Source organism: Halichoerus grypus, chromosome 4 (genome assembly GCF_964656455.1).
Source record: "Halichoerus grypus chromosome 4, mHalGry1.hap1.1, whole genome shotgun sequence".
In the NCBI taxonomy this organism is placed as follows: Eukaryota; Metazoa; Chordata; class Mammalia; order Carnivora; family Phocidae; genus Halichoerus; species Halichoerus grypus.
In genome coordinates, this window is record NC_135715.1 from 125,939,686 (window position 1) to 125,964,799 (window position 25,114).

General features: G+C 37.9%; 1 protein-coding gene across 4 annotated transcripts in view; it reads right to left on the reverse strand.

Annotated features, from left to right (window-relative positions):
- Window positions 1-6,359: 6,359 nt before the first annotated feature.
- The window catches only part of IFIH1 (interferon induced with helicase C domain 1), a 59,773-nt gene continuing 41,018 nt past the window's right edge, over window positions 6,360-25,114 (reverse strand). Inside the window, exons 9-17 of one of the 4 annotated variants that reach the window (XM_078070898.1) lie at window positions 23,612-23,735; window positions 22,797-23,075; window positions 22,179-22,438; window positions 19,445-19,594; window positions 17,613-17,774; window positions 14,268-14,458; window positions 13,654-13,747; window positions 13,449-13,555; window positions 6,360-6,628 (exon numbers count right to left, since the gene is read on the reverse strand). In XM_078070898.1, coding sequence (XP_077927024.1) covers window positions 6,508-6,628; window positions 13,449-13,555; window positions 13,654-13,747; window positions 14,268-14,458; window positions 17,613-17,774; window positions 19,445-19,594; window positions 22,179-22,438; window positions 22,797-23,075; window positions 23,612-23,735 — 1,488 coding nt within the window. In that variant the 3' untranslated portion in view covers window positions 6,360-6,507. Of the gene's footprint in view, window positions 6,629-11,579; window positions 12,907-13,051; window positions 13,556-13,653; window positions 13,748-14,267; window positions 14,459-17,612; window positions 17,775-19,444; window positions 19,595-22,178; window positions 22,439-22,796; window positions 23,076-23,611; window positions 23,736-25,114 lie in introns of those variants that run through there. The other 3 variants (XM_078070897.1, XM_078070899.1, XM_036068788.2) reach the window with 3 other exon arrangements.

A 25,114-nucleotide genomic window follows, 5' to 3' on the forward strand; every position in this document is an offset into this window, starting at 1 on the left:
AAAAGTTTATGTAGATATATACATAATAGAAACTCTGGAAATATGTGCTTCAGAGCATTGGGTTCCCAGGTGGGGTTTGGTGAGCATAGTCTTTCCTGGAAGCAGAAAAGAAAAGGAAAACATTATCTTTAAAATATTTACAAATAGTAATAAAAGCCACTAAAATCAGTCTGCTTTTTTATTACCACTGTGTCCAGTAATTCTAAACAACTTTAGTGATACAGTACTCCTTCATCCTGAAGCGGACCACTGCGCTCCCAGTATACCCCACACTTGGTATGCCATTCCATCACGAGATCATGACCTGAGCTGAAATCAAGAGTAGGAGGCTTAACCCACTGAGTGCCCAGGCACCCCAAGAAGCAGATTTTAAAACAGTAAAGGAACTGGGAGAGGATACGGAACTTTCAGTAGCACATCTCATGTCACATCATTCAGGAACCTACCTATTGTTATCATGAGTAAGACCAGGTCTCTTAGGTTTTCAAGAGATAAATCCTATTAACATAGGATCACAAAAAAATCACTGGCCTTGACCTGAGATCTATATAGTCTTAAACCTACACATAATTTTTGTTTATGTGTCTAGTAGATGGTATCAGGAAAGATGATAGCAGTGATTTGTGGATGAGAAAATAGGAACGACATTACCACCATGGACTGAAGTTCTCATTCAACTGTTATCTTCTCAATGAGAGTGAATCAGTCATTCAAAATTGACCCCCCTCAATGTCCAGGTTTTTTTTTAGTTTACCTGTCTTTTTTTTCTTTTTTTCCCATAGATTTTACTACTTCCCAACATCCTATAATCTGGACATATGTACGTATTATTTCTACTGTTTATTCCTCTTTCACTCACATATAGCTCCATTTTGGTTTGTTTCACTAATTTATCATAAGGGTATAGGAGCAATGCTTTGGATAAAATAGGTGCTTAATAATATTGCTGTCTGAATGAATGAATGAATGATACAGATGATATGGAACGCACCTGCTGCTCACAGTGGGTCCAAGCTAGATAATGCTCAAGGAGAACACCTCCAGGTGTGACCAGTAAAGGGTCAAGCTCATTATTGTTAAACAATCAGATATTAACCATTGTTATCTAACAATGGTCATTTAATCCTTGTGCTTCTGCTTAAGTGTGCTTTTCAGTGTTGTTCATTATAACATGGAGAATTAGTAATAGGAGACTTTACTGCAGCAATTCAGTCATTTTTTCCTGAGAACTGAGGAAAGATTACTGGCTCTTTATAAGAAGTATCTGTTTTATGGATTAGTAAAGTAGAAATTAGTACAATTCCATGTCCACTTCTTTTTGACATTCTAGTTGGTGAAATTTCAAAGAACACGTAATCTAATCAATGTTGTGTTCCACTCTGATAATTTTTCCAGTAACTTGTAGTTTAAAACACACACACACACACACACACACATGCATGCCAGAATTGTGGACCTATTTTTTGACAAGTGATCTGCCATGCTCTCGGTGAATGGCTTGGCATCACAAAATTTGAATGACAAAGCTACGCTGATGTAGGCAAGGAGTTGTATGGGTTCCTGTGGGCTCTGTCTGGACCATCAGATGTCTCCTCATCCAGGTTCACACTGATGAATCATCACAGAGAAGGGAGCTGTAAAGAAGGATGAAGGAAGCTGCGGGCAAGAGAAAGGAAGAGCAGATGAGGGTGGATTCTGTAGAACCACACAAGCTACTCAGGCATTAATTTATTGTCCCACAACGTAGTGCCACAAAAACTGGCTACAGTGAGGCATGAGCTCAAACCCACAATTTCTCTTTTGAATACCGAAGGCTAAAGAAACTTTTTCTGTGATACTGAGGAATGCTCCTTTATTCTTTAGTAACCTCATTCCTACTATCACAGGAAAAAGGAAAAACATTCCCTTCGCTCATCTCCTAATGGACGGCAAAAGAAAAGACCCTTTGCTGAATGCAGGAGGGGTCATGCTTGAGTGCAAGCCAGCTTGCTCTAGTTTTGCTTTTAATCAACTAAGAGAAATAGCTGATGTGTGTTATTACATACTCTCAAATATATTTTCAGGGCCTGAAATATTACTTATGCCAGAATCTCCTTATCACTGTGATCCCCACAATTTGTACTTCACTAAATGTGAGGTCCCTCCTTTGAAAAATCCCTAGTCACTGACCTCTCAGTGCTGTGTATTGGGTATCACCATAGTGTCAAAACTAATATTTCATTGAAGCACAGAAACTTCCATGGCTTCAGTATTTCTAACATAGTTATATCTTAGTTATAGACACAATAAAAATACTCAAGAAAAAACATATTTTCTAGAATACTTTAGGAAAATACCCATCTGCTCTACAATTCTTTTCTACCACCCCTCTGAATTTTACCAAGACCAAAGAGGCAGCAAGCTTTTTGAAGCAAAGAAACATTGCCTACCTTGTGTGAGATTTTATCCAATCTTCCAACTTGAATGTACAGGCTAGAAAAGTTTTTCGGGAACACAAAGCACTTTAATCATTATATTGTTACAGTCTATGTAACAATTAAATAGTAGAATACTTCAGATATTAAACCAGCCACAAAAAACTTCAGTAAGAGACCAAATGAGATGGAGAATCAATGTCTCCTAACTCTCAGTTCACATCTAAGAACTGACTACCTTATCTTATTTATGGGACTTATGATGTAGGGGAAATAATGGGAATGACAGCTTCCTTCTTCCACTTTCTTTGGTTATAATGGTCTTACCTATGATAATAATCAATTTATTATGATTTTTTAAGGTCTGGAACAGAACCATCAGCCATCCTGTGCAGAATGAATTGTCATTAATCTGAATGAATATGCGTGTGTGTGTGTGTGGGTGGGTGTGTGTGTGTGTGTGTGTGTGAAAGACAGAGGTATGAAGTCATTGAAGAAGGCTAAAGCAGAAATAGTAAAAGCCAACATCCCCCAGGAGAATAATTTAGATATTTGAGAGTCAAAGACCTTAATGTGGCAGACAAACCCAAGTTTTAAGATGAGGGGGAATCTAGATTTCTCTCTTCAACAGGATTGATTTTTCCCTTCTCAACCCAATGAGGATTAGTCCCATTTTTGACCATACCTTTGATTCAGTTGTCACTTTGACCTCTGTGTGAGATGTGATATAGGAAAAGAAAAATAAATGAGAGTGAACAGACATGAAAGAGAGGGAGGGTCAGAGAGAGCTCTGGCCTTGTTCACTTGTGAGGCAGTAGAGTTGTAACACACAGAAATGAACCAAAGTCTGACTCCTGCTTTTCCCTCTTCTCCCTTCAAACACTGCCTATAATTTTGTTTTTGTAGAAGAGAGGCTACTACTTTATATTCTCTCTTAATGGAAACAGGTTCTGAGGTGGGGAGATGCAAGCAGGGTTTAGTTTGTGGATAGGGTTGGAGGTAGAGAGAGGTTGCTCTCAGGAGATAGCACCTGTAGGGAGGGAAGAAAGCAAGATGGGGCAAAGGGAGACACTGACCTGTGGGACTATTGCAGAGGAAGGCCAGTCTACCCTACAGGGGCCTCAGGAGTTGGGATGGCCCTTCAGAGTTGTCCCAAATGGAGTAAAGGGGGACAGGCTTGTGTCTCCTCATCAGTCTGTGATTTGGCTTTAGACCACCACCAAGAGGACATAATCCTTGAGAAGGCAGCTCCCCATAGCTTAAGGTAATACCCAGGGAGGGAGGCAGCCATATTCCCAAGCCCAGGGGCATGAGTGCCCTGGCCCTGAAGAAGGGATCTGGGCAGAGAACCATGGTGTTTATTATGTATTCTCACAAGGAATTGTTTTCATCAGATAGAAAGATAGGCATGACTGCAGAGATAAGATGTCAGAGAATTAAGAGAGAATAAGAGAATTCAAAGTTATGTAGTAACTTGCAAGAAGAAATTGGAACTTAATGTTTAAACTGCATTTTCTCTATATCTGTCTTAAAAAATAATTTAGAATTGCTCTATTCATTGCAGTGGCTACTAGCTACATGTGTCTATTGAGCACTTGAAAATGTGGCAAGTCCAAATTGAGATATGCTAAAAATATAAGATACACACCAAATTTTGGAGGCTTGATAAGAAAAAGATATGAAATATCTTATCAACAATTTTTATATTAGTAACGTATCAGTGTAATATTTTAGCTATATTGTGTTAAGATATGTTATTAAAATTAATCTCACCTGTTTCTTTTAGCGTTTTTAATGTAACCATTGACAAACTTCAAATTAGTTTTGTGTTTCACCTATACTTTCATTGCACAGAGCTGGTCTAGACTAATCTTAAAGTCTGACAAAGGGGTCATTATCTCAGGCCACAGCCTAAGACAAAGCATTATTGGAAAGGGCCACAGAATGAAGAGTGCAGAAACCTCCACATTCTCAGAAACTCACTTCCTGGCCTTTCTAGAATGGCCATCCCAAAGCACCTTACTTAGTTCTTAAGAGGCCAAGATAGCACCTGGGGTGTATAACCAGTTTGCCCCCATCGGTAGAGTGAGAATGGATGTAGGAAGTAACCATCCTTCTTGAGAACCAGAGTCTCTGGGAAGTAAAAAAAAAAAAAAAATGCTTGCTTTACTCACAAATTGGGAGATTCTGACTCATTTTAAACCCTTTCCTCAGGACAAGGGAATCGTACCCACCACAGCTCAGTGATCAGTGTGGGTGGATTAGAAATCAACTGGAGCCCGGGAGCCAGTTCTTGGGTGCAGTAGAATAGTTCCCCTGTATGCCGGGAATATGACCCGCATGAGGCACTAGGTGACGACCAAGCAGAGGCATGAGTCAGAATGAAAGGCAAAAAGAAGGTAACGTAAAGAAATTACTTGTAATTTGTTTCTATCACCAACTGTGCTGTACTTTTGTATTTATTCTGTTTATTGCCATCAATTCCATACCAGCCACGATTTCTCCAGCTCGTGATTTTATTTCAACATCAGCCAGAATCACTCATTGCTTCCACTCTCGCTGCCAATAACCAAGTCCAGATGTTCATCACCTCAGACTCACTGGCTCCAACTTCCTCCCAGTTTTTCTCTCTTCAGTATGATTTAGTCCACTAACCCTTTGTAGATCGTCTTTTCTACAATGTGTTGCTCTACTGCTCAAAAAACTAGAACGGCTTCATATTGGTTACCCAGTCAAGCCCAGATTCGGTTTGGCATTCCAACAGACATGCAAAGCACGTTCATTTTTCTTCTTCCTTCTTCCTTATTACCTTCACTTACAATACACTTCCTTCTCTTCTTCCCTTTGAAATTACTATGAAATATGAACATCTACTATACCCCAGGCATTATTCAAATTCCTTACTCACTCTAATTCAGAAGCTTTTCTCTGTTGATCCCTGACTTTTCTGAATTCTATCATACCTATAATTTGCATACCACACGATTACTGCATGCTCATATTTTTTTTTTCTGATTATTTTGTGCCTATCATCATTGAACTTTCAACCAACTGGTTAGTTCCCCAAGGTCAGAGATTACACCTTATACTTCAAATCAGAAAAAGAAATTAATATTTACTGAATGTTTTTTTCGTGTCAGTCACTGTAAAATATGTTCAACATTTGTTATCTGGAATTCTCTGTAGTCACTTTTCCTTGTGTGTGTGCTTTCCCTTCATTGTTTCCATGTTGCTCTGCCAGACTGCCCTGATGGCAAATATTCCAACTGAAGTACGGAAGTAGATTTACTGGTGCTTTGGGACAATGATGGTGGAATTTCCGCTGGTAATTTCTCCTTGGGCTGTAGCCTCCTGCCTTGCTCCTGGGATTCTTTCTCACATTAACAGTTTCTCCCTTCCTCTCTAGCTCCTTCTAACTGATCCTGTTTTATGCAAAAAACAGTTCAGCTATTTCTTTGATTAATTTGCCAATGGAGCTATAAGGAGGTCCCATTTTCAAAAATAAGCACACACATTAGGGGGCTTCTAAAACAAAGATAGTTCTCTTTCTCTGAGAGGTATTATGAGAGTGTTAAGTCATTAAAAAATCTATCATACAGACATTTTCTCATTTAATCCTCTCAACAATCCATTACATGGTCTTTCATGTAAGATATGAAAGACCATGTAATGGATTGTGGTTCAGCTCTTGGCATTATAAAACTGATTGTTTGGATTTAGGAAATGAAAGTTTCTAGTTATGAAATATATTCTGTCTTGTTTCTAAGTTATTCGGTTAGAGAATAGGTCAGATGCATTTGAGTCATTTCCTGTGTGAAATACAATGTTTATACATAAGAGTAGCTTGATATTTGAAAATTGTAACTTCTTGCGGACTAACTCTCATATTTATTTAGATATGATTGCATGACTAAGTCCAGTCTGGTGGGAGAAACCACAGAGTAATTTGAACAGGTAAAATTTAATATAAACAATTATTAACTACAATGGGATTAGAGTAACAGAAGATTAACTAATAAGTAAAAAGAACTCTAAAGAATACAGAAATAGGGGCGCCTGGGTGAGTTGGTTAAGCAGCTGCCTTCAGCTCAGGTCACGATCCTGGGGTTCTGGGATGGAGTCCTCCATTGGGCTCTTTGCTCAGCGGGGAGCCTACTTCTCCCTCTCCCTCTGCCTGCCGCTCCCAGCTGCCTGTGGTTGCGGGCTCTTTCTCTCTGTCAAATAAATAAATCAAATCTTAAAAAAAGGAAAAAAATACAGAAATAACAGAGCTATGAAACAGCCACTTCCCTTGTGCCTGAGATAGACCACCCAAGGCTGAGATTCAGATGTTATTGGAAAGAGCAGCCATAGGTAATTGAAAGCAAAGAATTTGCCAAGGTGCCACAGGAACTTGCTGGAAGTCTGTCTTCTGGAGCTTGCTGGAAATGTGCCCTCTGGGTCCCAGGGACAGCTGTTCATGGGAGTGTTCATGGAGACACTGTACACATAACTGAAGAGATGCAGCGGCTGGCCACTGAGTCCTGCTGGCTGCCATATAAGCCCCTGGTGCTGGAGAAAGCCACGTGTGCCACAGGAACTGGATGCTGGAGAAGCCACCCACACTTGCAGAAGCTCGCGACGCACCCGCACGAGAACCAGAAAGCAAACCCCTTTCTTTCCGCGTTGTTTCTCCAGCACCCTCTACAGGCAAAGTTTCATGTCAATGCCAGCTGGCAAAGCAAAAATACTCGAAGGGCCCAGATGCATGTTTAGGGACCATATAAAAAAGTTGAATTTGGAGATGACAGATAATAAATTGATAACAAAAAAATTACATTCACAAAAAATTCCCCACTTTCCAATGTATACTTCTAAGGTGGAAAACGCCCTGTGTGGTTCAGGCATCTATAAAGCCTAGGATAAATGGACAGAGAGAGGAAAAGAAATGAGCAAGTAAAATCATGTTGATTTACATTATAAAAGGAAGAGTTTGAGAGGAAGTGTGGGGGAGATAAAAAAAGAATACAGGATGATTTCAGGAAGATAATTTTGAGGAGTTTTGAAGAGATATTGATATTGGGTTTCTTACAAATACAACCCTGTGCTGAGAGGTCACAGACAGGACCAGCTTTATTTGGGGAAACGTAACATTTTTAAAGCTTTTCGAGTCCATCAGACTTTTAAACATTCTGATTTTTTTTCTTTAACATATCAAAGAATAAATACAACAAAACGTAGTCTAATATCCTGCACATTAAGTATTTACTAAATCATTGGTGTTTTATTTATTGTTTCTAAACCAGCCAGTCCTGATACTGCATGATAATCCTCTTACTTAGTTTCTAATTAGTCATTTTCCATTCATCAAAGCATGTTAAAAGTCCTGACTGCTTTCCTTAAGTCCCCATGTCCATCCTGAAATCTAAAGCCCAACTTGGTGGGTAGTCTAGTGGTTGATGCCAATAGAAAAACCTCACCAGCCTCCTACTTTTGTGCCTTTCCACTAAACTGTATCTTTTATTCGTATTTATTTTTCCTGCTTCAACAGTAGCAGAAGTATCAATCCTTCTATCCAATTGTCATCCTTTCTTTTGCTCTTGATTTCATGCCCTTTCTTCTTCCTATGCCTTCTGTGGCAACAGTTATGCCCTCCCCTCTCCCTTTGAGTCTTGAATCTCTCCCTGTTTCTTGGCTCTTGCTCCTTAGCCTGTCAACAGGCTTAAAACTTTGGACTCCCTTTCAAAATTTTCTCATCTTTTTCACAATACCCATTTAAAGATCATCTATGCTTATTGCATCCATTTCCTTACTTACCAAAACTCACTCTTTGTTGAAGACTATCTGCCAGACTTGCTTGGGAGACACTTTCCTTAGCCTAATCGCATAGTGTAGTCAAATTGAGCCCTCATTATAAAGCATATTTTAAACCTTTTTAAAAAAGTACCCTGATCACTGAATATTGTGAACAAAGATGGACGTGGTACCAACTATCCATCCTTCCATCTGTCCCCGAACAAACAATGATTGTCTAAGCATTCTTTTCCTCAGATGGTTACAAGGTAGTGACCGTCCCTGGGCCAGAGAATGACTTGCTGGGCCAGTTGCTGAGGAGAATGTTGGAACAATAAGATTGAGTCTCAAGACATCTTTTGACCAGGATGGATGTGACCAGAGCACAGGCATCTCACACTCTTTCTCCCACCTCTGGTTCCATCTAGAGAAGTCTTGACCTTTTCTCATGACGATTACATCAGAAGCTGGCATCCTTTTTCACTCGTTTATTTCCATCTCAAACCCTTATAGTGGAGCTGAACCTAGTTTAACTATTTTATAATTATTTGGGTGAATAAAGCTTAGTAATATTTTAAATCAAATGGCATGTTTATCTGTGAGATATTTCAAACTTATTATATACTTTAAGCAAAAATATTTTATTCTAAACAGAGTTAAAATGACTTTTCCTTTTCTAACCATATTTGATGGTAAAATTTTCTTTTACGGATTATCAGGTGTTCTCCTTTTTCTTATCTCTAGGTACTATCCATCCTCAATGCCCCCACCCCCAAGATGGGAAAACTCTAAAGAGGACTTTGAAAAATCTCCTGGACATGCCACAATCCAAGGCAATCTTCTGTCTCCCATCCCTGTTGGAAGTAATTCTCTCTTTCCCTTCTCTTATAGCATCGGTCATTGTCTCCCCTACTGGTATTTATGAACATGACTAATCTCTGTATAAGTGACTCCTAAAAGCAAGATCCTTATTTTACTCATTATTGAATAAAAGATCCTCACTATTAGGTAAAAAATCCTGTGGGCAAGAGCCTTATTTTAATTATTAGTGCCTAAAATACAGTACCTTATGAATAGTAGGACTTAAAAATATTTATGAATAGAAAAGAAATAATTGGTCATTTATTAGATGTGTGAATATCCCTCAGTTAAATTTGTTTTTCCTTCTTCATTTTTATTTCTTTGTCTATGTGTTATAGTGTTACTGTCTTTTTAATCTCTTTGCTTCTGTTTCATTTGGCTTCTATTTATTCCTTTTTTACCTTTATTTTATCTTCTTTTTCCTCTCCTGCATGGAACACAGCATTCTACATGGAATGACATGTTTTGGTTTGTTTCTTGCAGTTATTTGAGTTTTGCATTTTGTCCCAAAATAAATGAGTGATAAAAATAAAACATCGAACTAAGTTGTCCACTAAAAAATTCAGGGCCTTAACTGATCTTTCTTCTCCACGAGGTTAGTAGCTTTCAATAGAAAAAACCGTATAGTCTAATTAAACACAAGAAACATCACTCTTAGGGAAAGATTTGGGATATGCTTGTCAAATGAGATAAATCCCTTAAAAGTTGCAATTTTGAGCTCAACAGGTTATCACAATTATTAGCATAAATTGTGCAAAGTACAGTCATGAAATTATAAACCTGGGTAAAATGCTAAGAAAAAAAGTAAATTCGGCAGTGGAAACATTGGTGTGGTATTGAATTGTTATTAATCTCAGGTGGGCAACCCTGTCCAAGATAACATAACACTGTTATGTTATCATTTGTTTTGGTCCTTTTAGTACTATACAAATCCTTTCAGCTTGATGAATTATGATCATTTTATGGCCTGTTAAGGATTCAAAATTAAGGAACTAACCATCCAACAGTCCACTCATCCTATGTGTTTATACAATAAAATACAAGCATATTCATAAGAGGCAGCAGAAGACAGGGTTTGAAGGAAATACTTAAGTTGAAAAAATGCTCATCTTTGGCTCAGTATTATTTTATATACACAACCAAATTAAACACTTAAATTTCTCTTGTGTCAACATCATGCCCATTTATGAAATTAGTATGTAAAAAAATAATATGCTTCATCAAATATATTCAACTTAAATAGTGGTCCAAACGTATTCTAACCAACTGCATGGTTAAACACTACTTCCTACAAAGTCTGTTTCTCTTCCCATGGCCCCATTTAGGATCTGGCCTTTAATTTGGATTTAAAAATTATGAACAAATAGGGCTCACAGCCAATTTCATCTTCAAATGAGATACTTACGGGATGACTAATTTCATGTAAAGAGGAACTTGGTAATACTCTGTGTGGAAAATATCTAAAAATTACAAAAAACATCTGTAATGCTTTCCGTCTGTATTTCCTATTGTATAACCTATGACCTAAGTAAAAGGTTTAAGGATTTAGAAACAAATAAAATCACCATTTGTGTTGGACAAAAATTACTGTTGACATGCTACAGCCCAATCTCTCTCCCTCATTCTTTTCATTGCTGACCAGTTCAGTACAACAACATTGTCACATTATTCTTGAAGGTAAAGACAGAACCTAATTAAAATTATAACTACATAATTCACCTCTCTTACAGTGTTTTATGCTTTCAACATCTGCTTGTGACATGCCCTCACGGTCCTTTGGAAAGCCACTTCTTACTCATTTAGGTGCTGCCTCAATGCTTTACAGGCAAGATGTTTGTATAAACTGTAAATTATTGTATTTTAATTTCATATGGCCTGAAATGATCTCAAACTTTTGGTATAAAACCTTTACAGTCTTCTGTCCACAAGGTTGGCCAATGATCTACTGGCTTGGAAATGCCTCTTGTTCTAAAATTTCCTGACACTTCCAGGCTTTTCAAGCCTGCCTTGAAACGCATGACTCCAGCCAATATACCTGTCCTGTGAGACCCCAGCGATGCCCTTTAGCAGATATGAGCTACCTTCGAATGTGTAATGTGCTTGCCAGGTATTTAGTTCACAGCTGATATTACCACAAGTCATTAGACAAGTTCTCCAAATGAAAGCAGCCAGGGAGCCAGAAGCATAGACTAGGGCAATGCCAGAGTTGTAAGGAATCTTTGACACCACTTAATCCAGTTGCTCATTTTCCAGGAGAGGAAACACAGGACCTGTGTGAGATGAGGTTGCCCAAAGTGCCCCAGCCAACTTAAGGTTTTGTGGGGATGAAAACTAGACCTTAGAACTCCAGGTTGATGTCTATATGTCATGAGCATATTCTGTAAATTATCCCCGAATATTCAAAGTATTAAACTGTTCAGTAATGTTCGATCAAAATGCTGCAATTATTACCTGCACCATAGTTTGAGTTTTCAGGTATCATCACATGTTAAGTTTTATACTATTTGAAACACGTATTTTAAAACTTTGAGGTAGAAGTAACACTTCTTTATTGAAAAAGAAATTACTGGAAAACACAGATGAAAAAACCTGATATTTGTTGACACCTCAAAAACAGTCTACATATGTTACAGTAGTACATTTAGCTATTTTATGCATTTGGTTTCCTGCATAGTTTCCAAAATGTTCTAGAAGACAGCAATACTTTAAATGGAGTCAGCTGGAGTTTTTAAAAAGTATTTTAAGAAAACCACAATCTTCTTTTGTCCTCTTGCATTCCCAAGAGTTCTGGTTGGATGAATATCAACCAGATATTTGTTTGGTTCTTATCAACAAAAGCTAATGTTAGACTGAATGTTAATGAATCCATCAAAACCACAGAAGAATTTTCTTTTCACTCCCTCTAAAATTTTGTTTCTCCTTAGTCATAGGAGGTAACACTTTCCATGCAGCGGACCATCCGAATAAGTGTGGGTTAAAATGGTCAGTTGTGGCTCTGTGTCAGTCATGTGGGTCTTCATGCTAAAAGCGGCTACTTGTCTGCTGGGAGAATGTCTTGAAGGCTGGGCCCTGTGTCCATCTCCAAGTGGTCATACTTAGTTGGGAAACAGTGAAAATATCACAGTCACAGAGTGGTTACCCTTCTACCCGGGGTTAGGGACAAGAGGAGGTAGACATTTTGTCTTTATTCTCTAGTAACATCCAGCATCTGCTCCCTGCTAAATCCTGGGTGAGCCCTAGACATCTCCACTGACACAGGTAATCTTCCTTGAGCACAGTGTTATGTTCATGGAGGGAAAGCTGAAAAATAAGCCTTGAGTTACCTGATGTTGCTGCTTCATAATACCTCACCTTTGATGGTGCTTCATGTTTTTCAAAGTGGTTTCATATGTACACATATATCATCACTTACTCACAAAAGCTGGACAAGGGGTGGGAGAGGCAGAATTCTAAGATGGCCTCCAGGATTTCTGCCTGCTGGTGTATATGCCCTCAAAATCCCCTTACTTTGAGTGTGGGCAGAACCTATAAGTATAATGAGATGGTCACTCCTGTGATTCCAGTTAGGATTTTGTTAGCACACAAAAGAGAGATTGTCCTGCTGGTTTTGAAGAAGAAAGTAGCTGTGAGCAGGCCACATGGTGAGGGCAGCCCTCGTTGCTCAGAGTGATCCCCAGTGGACAGCTAGCAAGAAAACCGGAATCCTCATCTTCAGCTACAAGGAGATGACAGCCAACAGCCTGAGAGAGTTTGGAAGTCATTCTTGGCCCAGTGCATCCAGATGAAAACATCACCTGCTCCACAACTTGATTTCAGCCTTCTGAGACCCTGTGCAGAGGCCCCTGTCCAGGCCTCTGACCTACAGAACATGTGTAATAATTAAGGGCTGTTGTTTTAAGCCACTGAGTTTGTGGTAATTTGTTGTGTAGCAATAGAAAACTAATGAAAGCCAAGGCAAATAATAATACAACCATTTCACCAATAAGGACACTGGTTCAAAAAGATGAACTGATTTGGTTAATTTTATTTTGAAGATTGGTGACAGGACTGATAGCGATACCTTGGATCCTCATTTATACTCCAGCATTCTTTCCACATACCGTAATGCTCCACACTAATTATTATTGGTGAGTATTCTTTATCCCTGCCTACCAACAAGATAGATTCTTGAAAGCATATTATATTATCTTCCTCCATGCAGCTCAACAGAGAGTAAAGCAATGATTTTATTAATCCTCACATCAGTTCTGGAGTATAGTAAAAATATTATATCAGTATCATATTAAATGTTAAGTTGATAATATTTTTAAAGGTTCTCAAATCAAAGGTCAATCTTCATCACTACACAAACAATATTGTGAATAGTCAAGATCGGGAAATGTGATAGGTAATTCTACCCACTTTTTGTATTGTTTCTTTGGCGTATTATTTTTGAAAACCACTACAAAATTCTTTATTTTGAGACAAGGCAAATCTAAGCCTTTGTGCACCATCATCGTCCCCCAAGCCTGAAAAACAGAAGAGAGTGAGAGGAAAAATTAAATGCACATTCAATTAAGAATTCCTTTTGGCCAAAGTAAAAATAAGCACACAGCAATTTACTCACTTGGCCACATATTTTGCAGATAATCTCGCCATTTGTTTGATAGTCTACAAATTTCTTTCGTAGTGCTTTGTTTTCTCTCACAATGTAGAGTTCCCTAAAATCATCAAGAAGTAAAAAAAAAAAATCTCTGAGAATTTGCAATGGACGAATATGCAGCCTATGGGTATATGCTGTTGGATCTGAAGCTCATCTGTAGGCATGCCCATCCCACATCTTATTCCTTCTCTCCTTTCACCCCTGCGGATCATCAGGCAGATGCCCCCTTTCCACACACACCTCTCAAGGGTCATATTGCCTTTGGTGGCTTCTTCCAAGTCTGCCTATTATTTTAATGAGACTTAAGTTGTCCAAAATTCTGAGAGCACATACGAGTATACACCAAACTAATGTGCCTTGGATCAAAATGGCTTTGGGTCTTACACTTCTCCCTCCCTGCCCCTGTGCAATATTTGAAAAAAAAATGACATTTGAAATGGGGATATAATGTGGGGGCTAAAGGAGGGGAAGTTCTGAAAAATAATGAGTCTCATTTGTACTATTTTCAAAGAACATTCACAATACAAGCTACTTCACCTCCTATAAAGAAACTTAAAATTGAGTCTTCCTGGACTTACTTGAATACTGGTGTCATGTTGACGTGGTGCATCTTCTCAATAACGTGGATATCTTCTCCAGAGCAGGCTAGCACACTGCAGTTTTTGCAGAGGAAATTTATTAATGATGGGTTTTCCTTGTAGCACTTTACAATACTTCTCTTGATTTTCATTTTCTTTTCCATTATACTTTGCATCTGTAATTCCAAAATCTGCATTGAGAAAAAAACAAACAATGTTTCTTTTTTTTCCCAGAGTTTGACTGAAGTAATTCTCCTGGAATTCAGAGATCTTAGATAGTTATGAAAATGTACACTTGGCCATAGTCTAGAAATAAATATAATGAGGTGATCTCCCCCAAAGAATTTAGCATATAATCCTTCCTTATGATAAGAAAATGTGGAACCCTCTGGTGTTCTGAAAACAACCTACTCCATTTTAGACAAGTTCTATTGTGAGAAAGTCCTTAGCAATATTCCACAAAAAACTCACCCTCTAAACTCTCTACCTTACCATTAGTTTTAATTCTGTCTCATAAAACAAGTCTAAACCTTCTTTTACATGGAATATCTTTGAAGAACAAACAGTGCTATTACATTACCAATCATCTTCTTTTACCTGTGATAAGCTCCCCAGTTTCTTTAAGCTTTTCTCACACATAATTTCTAGACCCTTCACTATCTTAGTCAATCTCCTCTTTACACATCTGTGGCAGAAACTACTGGCTTCCCACCCAGTTTCCATTCTTACTGGGAACAGAACTATAATCTCATCCTGGGTGGGAATATGCTAGCTAAATGACTACATTTCCAAGCCAGTGGTCAGTGAGACATAAGAATAGAATTTCCAGAAAGACTCCTTAAGTATCAGATAGCTGCCATATGCACTTTTTGCCTTTTCCATCTTCTTCCTTCTTCCTGCCTGAAATGAGCATGTGACAGTAGAATTTCAAAAAACTATCTTTGACCTGGATAATGAAAACCAAATATTAGAAGGGCAAAGAAGAGAGACAGAGAAGAGTCTTGGCTTCCTCACAACATCATGGAGCTATCATATGGGTCTAGATTGCCCACATTTCTTATGAGAGAATAAGTCCTTAAACCCCTGTATTCCAGGCCCTGTGGTTAGTGGCATAATTTATTTCATAACAGAAACAATGTAGAGACACAAAACTTGAGATAGGCACTGGCCAGTTCTCACACTATACCAATTCACAGTAGGAAAACCTGGTTCTTAAGTAATTTACCTCTAAACTGAACCTCTCTCAGATGGCAAATTTATATTAAATTGTGGAGGAAGTCATTGTTTTCCTGAAGGCTAAGGGGAAGTTTTAGTAAATGCAAACTATCCGTGCTGATGAACAAAGCTGAATGGTCCAACTTTGACTCTCATCTCTGTTTTGGGCTTTGATTCAAGATAGCCGTATATAGTACAAAAAAGAAAATTAAACCTTGTGAGCAACCCATGGGCCATATAATAATTTAATTGGACAAGTACAAAGACTGTCATGTAAATGATAACAATTAGGTTGTTCTTGCAAGATATTTATAATTCAGTGAGCTGATAAAAGACGATTTGGCATAGGACCACGTACATGGCGGGCAATCAAGGAACACCTGTAGGTTTGACAGGAAAAATAAAAATAAATCTAAGGTTAGTGTATGGGTATGTATCCAGGACACCAGGAACTAAAGGATTAGTTCCAAAATAGTAAAGAATATGAAACAATTAGAGGGGCAAAAAAATAAAACAAAGCGTAAGAAATATATGGGAGGCACAGCTGCAGTGAGTCAAAGTCTAAATAAAATGTAATGATGTGGGAAAAGTTGTTGAGTCATTGTTAGGGAAAATGCTTCAAATCTTCACACTGTTTCTAGAAGTTTGATTTAAAGGCTTTCAGTTAGGTACAAATTCTGTATAAGACGTGGAAAACAGACCTCACCTTCTGTGTTAGTTTTCACCATTTATTAGCGGCTGCCTGAAAATTGTGTTGAAAAGGATTCTTAACTCAGAAGAAGGGAGTGCTGGGACCTAGTAGCGATGTCTGCCGTAGAGATGTCTGCCAAGGGAGCCAAACAGAACAGTAGTGGAATGTGCCCCTGCATCATTGCCGTCCCTGCTCTGAGTTTGTCAGCCTGGAGTAGCTTTAGGAAGGCAGGTCTCTTAGCCAAAGGAAACCTAAAAAGGTAGTTGATTCTGGGGCCCCCAAAGAGACTGTATCTTACTGTAGGCATAATCTGGAAAATTTCGACTCATTAACTCTGGAGATGGCCTAGAGTTTACCCAAAACACCTCGTCTTGAAACATCAATCTTTGAAAATATTCACTGGATTAACTTTCCAGTGACATTATTTGGCCACAGATGTTTGATTTGACATTACCAAATGTTTGGTTTGCCTTACATTTAAAGGGGTTTTAAAATATAAGTTTGCGTAGAAACCTGGCCAGGAAACCTTGGAGTTGGTTATAGCAATGCACACCAATTTAAAAGCATCCCTTTCGTGAAACTCTATTTAGGGTAGAGCCAATTCCAATGTTAAGAAACTAACATTCACACCCATATGCAAGGGTGTGAATTTTCTTCTAAATGGATTGTTTGCTATTATAGTAGTTACAGTCTTTAATTCAGTGGTATGGGGGATTTCCTGAAATATTGTAGAAATGCATTCTTCCTTCACTGCATTCCTCTTGCAGCTCAAATGACTCTACGCTAGTAAATTGAGATGAAGCCGATGACATATTATGTATCTAGCCTCAATGTCGCTCCTTCTAAGAGACTTTCCCCAAATACCCAATCTATAGAGTATTCATCTAATGACTTGTTTCATATTGTCTTATTCTAATTCTGTAGCATTTATCCTTGTGGGATGCATTTCTTGCTTCATTTCTGTTTCTTGTTTCTCCTCCTCAAATCTCATTATGTATACTCTATAAGCCTCATGCAGCAGGGATCTGTCTGTGTTATTTGCTACCATGTTCTCTCTTTCTAGAACATTGCCTGGCACACAGTAGGCACTTCATAAAGATTTCTGGAATGAAAAACTTGTGCCTGTACAAACAGATTGAACCAAACCAAAATTACCAGGTTGCCTTGAGTGGGTGAGACATACTAGTCTTTCTGATCAAGGGCAGACTAAATTTATATCATCAAAGTTTATGGTTGGTTTCACTGGAACAGCAGCCTGACAATTTCTGCCCATCACAGATCTTGATTCTTTGTATGTGGATCTGGACTAAGCACAGCTCATCCCAACCGGAACTTAAAATTCAGTGCAATTTCTGTCTTGAGACTTAGCCACTTAGCTGTCAATGGCAACCACATGCAGCCACTTTAAAGTGAAAAATTCAGAGGGCCAAAAACAATACCTTACGAGCATACTCCTCTGGGTTCATATTTTGAACATGGTCTATAGCTTTATACATCATTTTCTCTCGGAAATCGTTAACTATCTCACGTTCAATAACTCCTGAGTTACTGCAAGCAACCAGGACGTAGGTGCTCTCATCAGCTCTGGCTCGACCACGGGCCTGAGAACATAAAGAAATCAAGTAAAGGAAGGGTTATGCCTTTCTGTGAACTCTCTCATTTTTGGCCTGGAATGGTATTCATTGCTCGGTGTCCCAGCCTTCAAGTAATTTCTCTATTCTCTGTAAAGTTAGTTATTATCCATTTTTTGTAAGTCGGTTATTTGAAATTCAAAATGCACTTTAATGAACAATGTTTGAGAGCAATGATGGTTAGGTTACCACCCCAACCCTCAAGACCCTCAATTACACAAGACCATCCTGTCAACCCTTTTTGTTCCCAGGAACCTGCTCTCAACCCTGGGAACCAGCGTCATTGACTTGGACTGGGGAGGCACTCCTCCAGCCTGGTAGGAGGGATGGATGGCAAGAAGGAGCGTCTCTGACCTTGACACCAGGGCTGGTGAGAAGGCATTCTGCTCCTGGTAGCAACATTGGATTTTGAGAACATTTCCCCATGAAAACATGCTCAACATGGTGAGAAATTTCTATAGTCCCCTTTAGAAATTGATATTTAGGTACATTTTGAGTAACAGAAAAAATGTTGTGACCTGGCCCAGGAACCTAACTACCAACTATAATATGATCTGTATAAAAATGCATTCAGTGTTATAAACTGCTAACAGACTAACTCTTGAAATACAATTACTTCTTAATTTGGTGGTTATCTGGTTATCTTGGTCTTCCATGACTTCCATGCAAGGATGCAATTTAATGTATTTAAAAAAGAGATTTAGTTAATATTATAGGAAGAATATTATTTATATTAACCAGCACGACTCCCATACATACTCAATGAAAGGTAACAATGACATTGTTAAGATAGTGTGGGTGGGGGGGGCGCCTGGGTGGCTCAGTCGTTAAGCGTCTGCCTTCAGCTCAGGTCATGGTCCCAGGGTCCTGGGATCGAGCCCCGCATCAGGCTCCCTGCTCCACGGGAAGCCTGCTTCTCCCTCTCCCACTCCCCCTGCTTGTGTTCCCTCTCTCGCTGTGTCTCTCTCTGTCAAATAAATAAAATCTTAAAAAAAAAAAAGATACTGTGGGTAAGAGATAAAGTGAAATTAAATGGAAATTAGGACATTTCGTTTTTGTTTTGCATGTATAATTCTGCCTCCCCCAACATATTATTATGAAAAATTCCAAACACAGAGAAAAATCTCAAGAATAGGGAGGAAAATGCAGAAATAGTAGTGCTCCCTAAGGTGTGGGCATATTACTTTGTCAGACATTTTAGGGACACTGCACTTCAAATTCCTGGTCCAGCTAGGAGCTCACAGACATCCTAGGGATGAGGAGGCCTCTTTTGACTCTTACAGATGGGCCACTGTCCTGTTTCTAAAGAGTTTTGGGACACAGAAATAACAACCAAAGAAGAGTTGTTTAGAAATACAACAGTTATCTGTTGTCATATGAATTAAGCGACACCATAAAAGGCAGTAGTATGCAGCTCTTCAAGATTTCTTTTTCTTTTAACTGAGGTATAATTGACATATAACATTGTATTAGTTTCAGGTGTGCAATATAATAATTTGATATTTGTATACGGTGTGAAATGATTTCTCTTTTAGAAGGAGAATAGATATATTTTTAAAACTATTTGTGCTGTTTTGCTAAAAGAAAACAAACTGATACCACAAAATCAAAGATTCACACATTAGAGGTATTAAATGTACCTGGACCATGGCTATTTCATTAGTGACGAGGCCATAACGAATAACGATATTACATTCTTTAATATCCAGACCTTCTTCTGCCACTGTGGTAGCGATGAGCAGATTTATTTTTCCTGTGCGGAATTTACTAATGACTTCTTTTTGTTCATTCTGTAGAAACAGTTTAATAAATTAAATTTTGTAAAGCTAAACACATTAAAATCTTCTAATTAGCAGAAGAAATAATAAATTGCAACTGGTCAGTGCAAATCAAAGGATTAGATCATACACGGATCCACTGCCATCTGTTTTTGGCATTGAACAAAGACATGATAGTGAGACAACATTTGATTTCCAATCTGGGATTACCACACAATAACAAAAATATTTCCATCATCCAGTCTGGAAGTGGGAAGACCATTATTTATGCCAAGGAAATAAATTGATGGGTGACTTGGGAGGGAGGAAAAAGGAGATGCTTTCAGTGGAGAAGAGGATAAGGCAATGAGAGACTAGAATGGGCTTTGCTTTTCACTACATTAACTTTAGAATATTTAATATTCAGAAAGTAAGATTCAGTGACACTTTTAAAGATCATTGAATTCTGAGTCACAGAGAAAATAACACACTCGATGCCACGTCTGGTCACTGTAAGAGTCATTCAAGCAGGAAACCTATGGAATATGTCTGGAAGGACATGTGAGAAACGGAAAACGTTGGCTGCCTCCAGGCAGGGAGCAAGAAGACTGGAGAGCCGTGCCCTGAACCTTATTAATTCGGAAAGAGGTAAATATATTATGTGTTCAAAGAGAAGTTCAATAAAAATGAAATAATAAATTATTAAAAACATAATTTTAAAAACTATAATTAAATGAAAAAAAGCTCTGAATTTTGAAACTTATTATAACTAAAGAAATTAAAGAAGCACTCTGGCCCTTGCATAGGAGGAGTGGGTAAGCATAAACCTAGCCTGATAGGGTCAGGGCGGTTTTGTTCTCAGACTCATCCAAGCTGTTGGTCCAGTCAGCCTCTGGTGCACATTTATGCTATCTTTTACCCCCAAACATTAAACAAAAACATTAAGCATTAGACAAAAATAAACACGTCAGACCAACAGTGTGTTCTCCCACCCTCTTTTTCTTCTTAGAGGCAGTGTGTGTCTTTTTTTGACTACTAAATGCTGGACAATTGTGCAGAAAAGCCTCTCTCCAGTCTTCTCTGATAATTTCTCCCTCTCACACTCATGTCCACTAATAAAAGCTTACATGTCTTTGGATTTTAGCAGAAGATGTCTGTGCTATTCAAAAGAGTAACTTAAGGGGTGCCTGGGTGGCTCAGTCAGTTACACATCTGCCTTCAGCTCAGGTCATGATCCCAGGATCCCAGCTCCCTGCTCAGCGGGGAGCCTGCTTCTCCCTCTCCCTCTGCCCCTCCCCCCACTCGTGCGTGCTTGCTTTTTCTCTCTCTCAAATAAATAAATAAAATCTTTTTAAAAAAGTAACTTTAATAATGAGAATTTCAGACAGAGTTAGACCCTCAAATCACATCAAATAAATGCTGACTCCCTCTCCCAGTGAGTAAGTCCAACTCTGTTCATAAGGGGAGGGTGGGGGGCATAAGGAAGGGGTGTGTTCTATATTTTGGCATGTAGCCCCCAAATCTGAAACGGCTAAGGAGCAAAAAGTAGCTTGACAACATACTTTCCTTTTGTACGTCACCTCTTTTCAGAAAAAGAGCTGAGGCCACATATAACCAAAGTGAAAATACTAAAGTTAATATAACAGAAACTTAAAAACAGGAGTGGAAGAATACAGATGTACTATTTGTAAGGATTAACATAGAGGCAGTGAGACTGAACTTTAATTTTGCCTGTGAGCTTCCTGAAAGCTAGGGCAAAAAGGAAACTAAGTAAACTAGCTCTCATCACAAAGGAGGAAGTAAGCTCCTTACCCAAGGAAAACAATGCTTTCTTTTTCTGGCATAAATTTTAAAGGCAACTTTAACTGCGTACAGGCAGTTAGTATATTGAGCATTATAGTGTAAAATTTCAAGAACTATTTTTTTCAGCAAACATTAAAACAGATTTAATTTGCTCCATTGCACTGAATTCTGATGACCATGACAGAATTGAAGTGTCCCCTTGTCCAGCAAGACTCAAGGTCAATATGACTTCAGAAGAACAATTTTATTCGAACAAGCCATGCTTGTAATGTCTACAAGTGCCTTTTTTCTCTTCCATGGGTTTTACTGTGCACACGATAAGTAGTATAATGAAATGAAAACAAAGCAAAAATAATCTTAAAAAGGAAAAGAAAATCACTCATAGTCCCAAATCTCTAACACATGTTAACTTCATTTTTCCAAGTTGCCTTACAGATCTCATCCTATGCAAACGTATTCTACATTTTTTCTAATTGCAACGCACATATTTTTGTGGGGGTTTGATTTTTCCACTTGATATTATGTCGTAACCATTTTTCCATTTAGTTACTAAGTTTAAATGTCAATTATTTTTGCAAAGGAAACTCAATTTTGAAAGTTCCTCCAAGTATGTGAAAAAAGTGACTCCCAACAATGCTTAGCTTATCAGACACCACAGATTAGATTGCTACTCAACTCACATTTCATTTTAAGAACAAGCATTCCATAAAATTATTTGTGGAGTGGCAATAGAATTGATGGAAAAAAAAAACTACAACTAATTTGGGAACAGTAATAACAGGATAAGGAAAGAAATTTAGAAGGATGTTTTCACCTGTGTCATGTGCTTGAACTCACTGCTGTGTCCAGCTCCAATCAGATGATGGGCTTTGACTCCTACTTCTGCAAATTTTTTATTTTCAGTAATCCACTGAGAAAGGGCATATGCACTCTGTCGTGTTTTTGTGAAAATTATTCCTCGGGCCGGTTTCTCAGTCCTTGTATATTGTTCCATTATGGTGTTTCTTAATTTGGTCAGCTTTTCATTTTCATGTTTTGGGTTTTCAGCCAGCTTTTTCAACAGTCTCCTGTTTTCTTTAAGAAAGAATTAGTTTGAATTATAAAACATGTGAATAAATTACACTGGGAGATTTTATGTAATGAGATACCAAGATGTAGTTGAACTACAGTTGATCTTGTGCTATCTAATGATCAGGCTAGCTTAATAAATAAATGAATTGCAATCTTGTTGACAATAAAACCAGATGACCAAATGACTGTGATTATACAATTTATGGCTAATCTGAGCCCATCAATTGGAAAGAGCCCCAATATGAATGGGATTTCTTCTTTCAAAATGAAAGATGATTTTAAGAGGGACTTTTGGAAGCAGCAGGTTCATGCCAAGAGGCAAATGCATGAAGTACGCAATCAACATAACATTGATTCTTACCAAAAAATAAATCCATGAGAAATCTATCTGTCCTATCCAGGCTCAAAGGTTTCTTTTCATCATCTTCATCTTCATCACCATCACCATCACCATCCTCACCACTCTCATCACTATCATCTTCTTGGACCGCATACTTCTTCTCTTTCTCATCATTATAGAAAGCTTCAAGGTGATTATATGCATCAATTGTTCGAATTGTATCATTAATTTGTAGGGCCTCGTTGTACTTCCTCAAATGCTCTGCACAAACACGTTCTTTGCGATTTCCTTCTCGTGCAGCTATGAAAGAATATGTTACGTACAGTGAAATCATGGTAGAACACACTCCTTAAAATTGTGCGGTGGACTTGAATATGTCTATGATACTGACTCCAAAATCGGCTTCACGTTGTTTTTGAGATGGGCAAGGTAAGGATCAAAATGTGCCTTGAGCTCTAAAAGTTTTCCAAACCCTAGACTGGCTACCTGAGCTCTGGATCAGCAAGAACACAGACCTGATTCATGCCGACTCAGAGGAATGGCATGAAAAACATTTCAGTTGAGTTTGCACTTGGAGACAGAAACATAATATTTATCTTAATATGTTAAACATACAATAAGTGAAAGACTCTGGAAATAAAGAGAAAAATGGATGGATTGGTGCTCCTTTCCTTAGATAAGGGATTAGAACATGTTCATCCTTATACTACTTCGAACACAGAAATTCCATTTGATATTCTATTTGCTTTCAGTTTGGTTGAGAATATATGACATATCATCTGAAATCTTGGCATAAACATGGAATAAACTAAATGTTGGGTCAAAACCCAAATTACCTTTTTTTTCCGTTTGAGTGGTCCATTGTTCATAGGGTTGAGTTCCAAAATCTGACGTTGGACTCATTTGGCAAAAACTTTGAATCTTGTTCATTATTTCTAAAAGTTTATCTTTAAATGGATCCTAAAAATAAATTATACACTTATTCTTACATGCTTGTATTGTTAAAGAAATAACATTATCTTTGTTAAAAATAACTTCCATGTTATAACAAATTTGATTCAGAATCTTTGTCTGGACAAAGTAACAAGTTAATCTCTGACCACCTCTTTGTACATTTATTTTTTATCAGTAATCCACCCTTAAGCCACACACACACCAACACCATGCACCGCTGCTGGAATTTCCATTTTAAAAGTTTTACAAAAATAAAATTAATGGATAATATGCACCTTGAATGCTAATTGTAATTTAAAAATATATGTATTGGGGCGCCCAGGTGGCTCAGTCGTTAAGCTTCTGCCTTCGGCTCAGGTCATGGTCCCAGGGTCCTGGGATCGAGCCCCGCATCGGGCTCCATGCTCGGCGGGAAGCCTGCTTCTCCCTCTCCCACTCCCCCTGCTTGTGTTCCTGCTCTCCTTGTCTCTCTCTCTGTCAAATGAATAAATAAAATCTTTAAAAATAATAATAAATAAAATATATGTATTAAAGCAATGCCCCCATTATTTAGAAAGCCTGTAATGTAATTTAAGAAACATTCCCTTTTGAAGAACTGGTTTCAGTATTATTTTTCCCAAAATAAAAAGTTAAAAGTTAGACTTGTAATGAGCACCAGGTGATGTATGGAAGTGTTGAATCACTATATTGTACACCTGTAACTAATATAACACTGTATGTTAAAACACACACACACACACACACACACACACACTGTATGTTAACTAACTGGAACTTAAAAAAAAAAAGTTAAGAGATAGAGTTTAAAAAAAAAAACAAACCCAGACACATAAGAGTGCATACTATATGATTTCATTTATATAAAGTCCAAAGTCAGTTAGAACCCACCTTTGGTATTAGAAGTCAGGATAGTAGTTATCCTTGGGGGATGAGTGACTGGAAGGAAGAATAGGGGCTTTTGGGGTGCTGAAAATATTCTGTCTCTTTATCTGGATTTTGATTATACAGGTGTGTTCATTTTATAAATATTCAGCAATCTGCACACCTATGAAGTTGCACTTTTCTGCATGTCTGTTATACTTCAATAAAAAGTATATCAGAATTAAGTAAGTTAAAAAGTAAGATGGCAACTTCTTTTAAAAATATATCCTGAGGATTTTGTGGGGTTTTTAAAAATGATTATGAGTAAAAATACGCATTTAAATTTATTAAGTATAAAAGAAGTGAATGAAAATAAAGTATATTCAAATGTTCTGGTTCAGCTGGAATAGATAGTAGTCATCTTCAGAATTTCCAAAAAATTGATCTATGGAGATTGGTCAGTAACATTGGGTTAGTACCTACTACATTTCAAATACAATATTGCCTATTATACATATTTCATG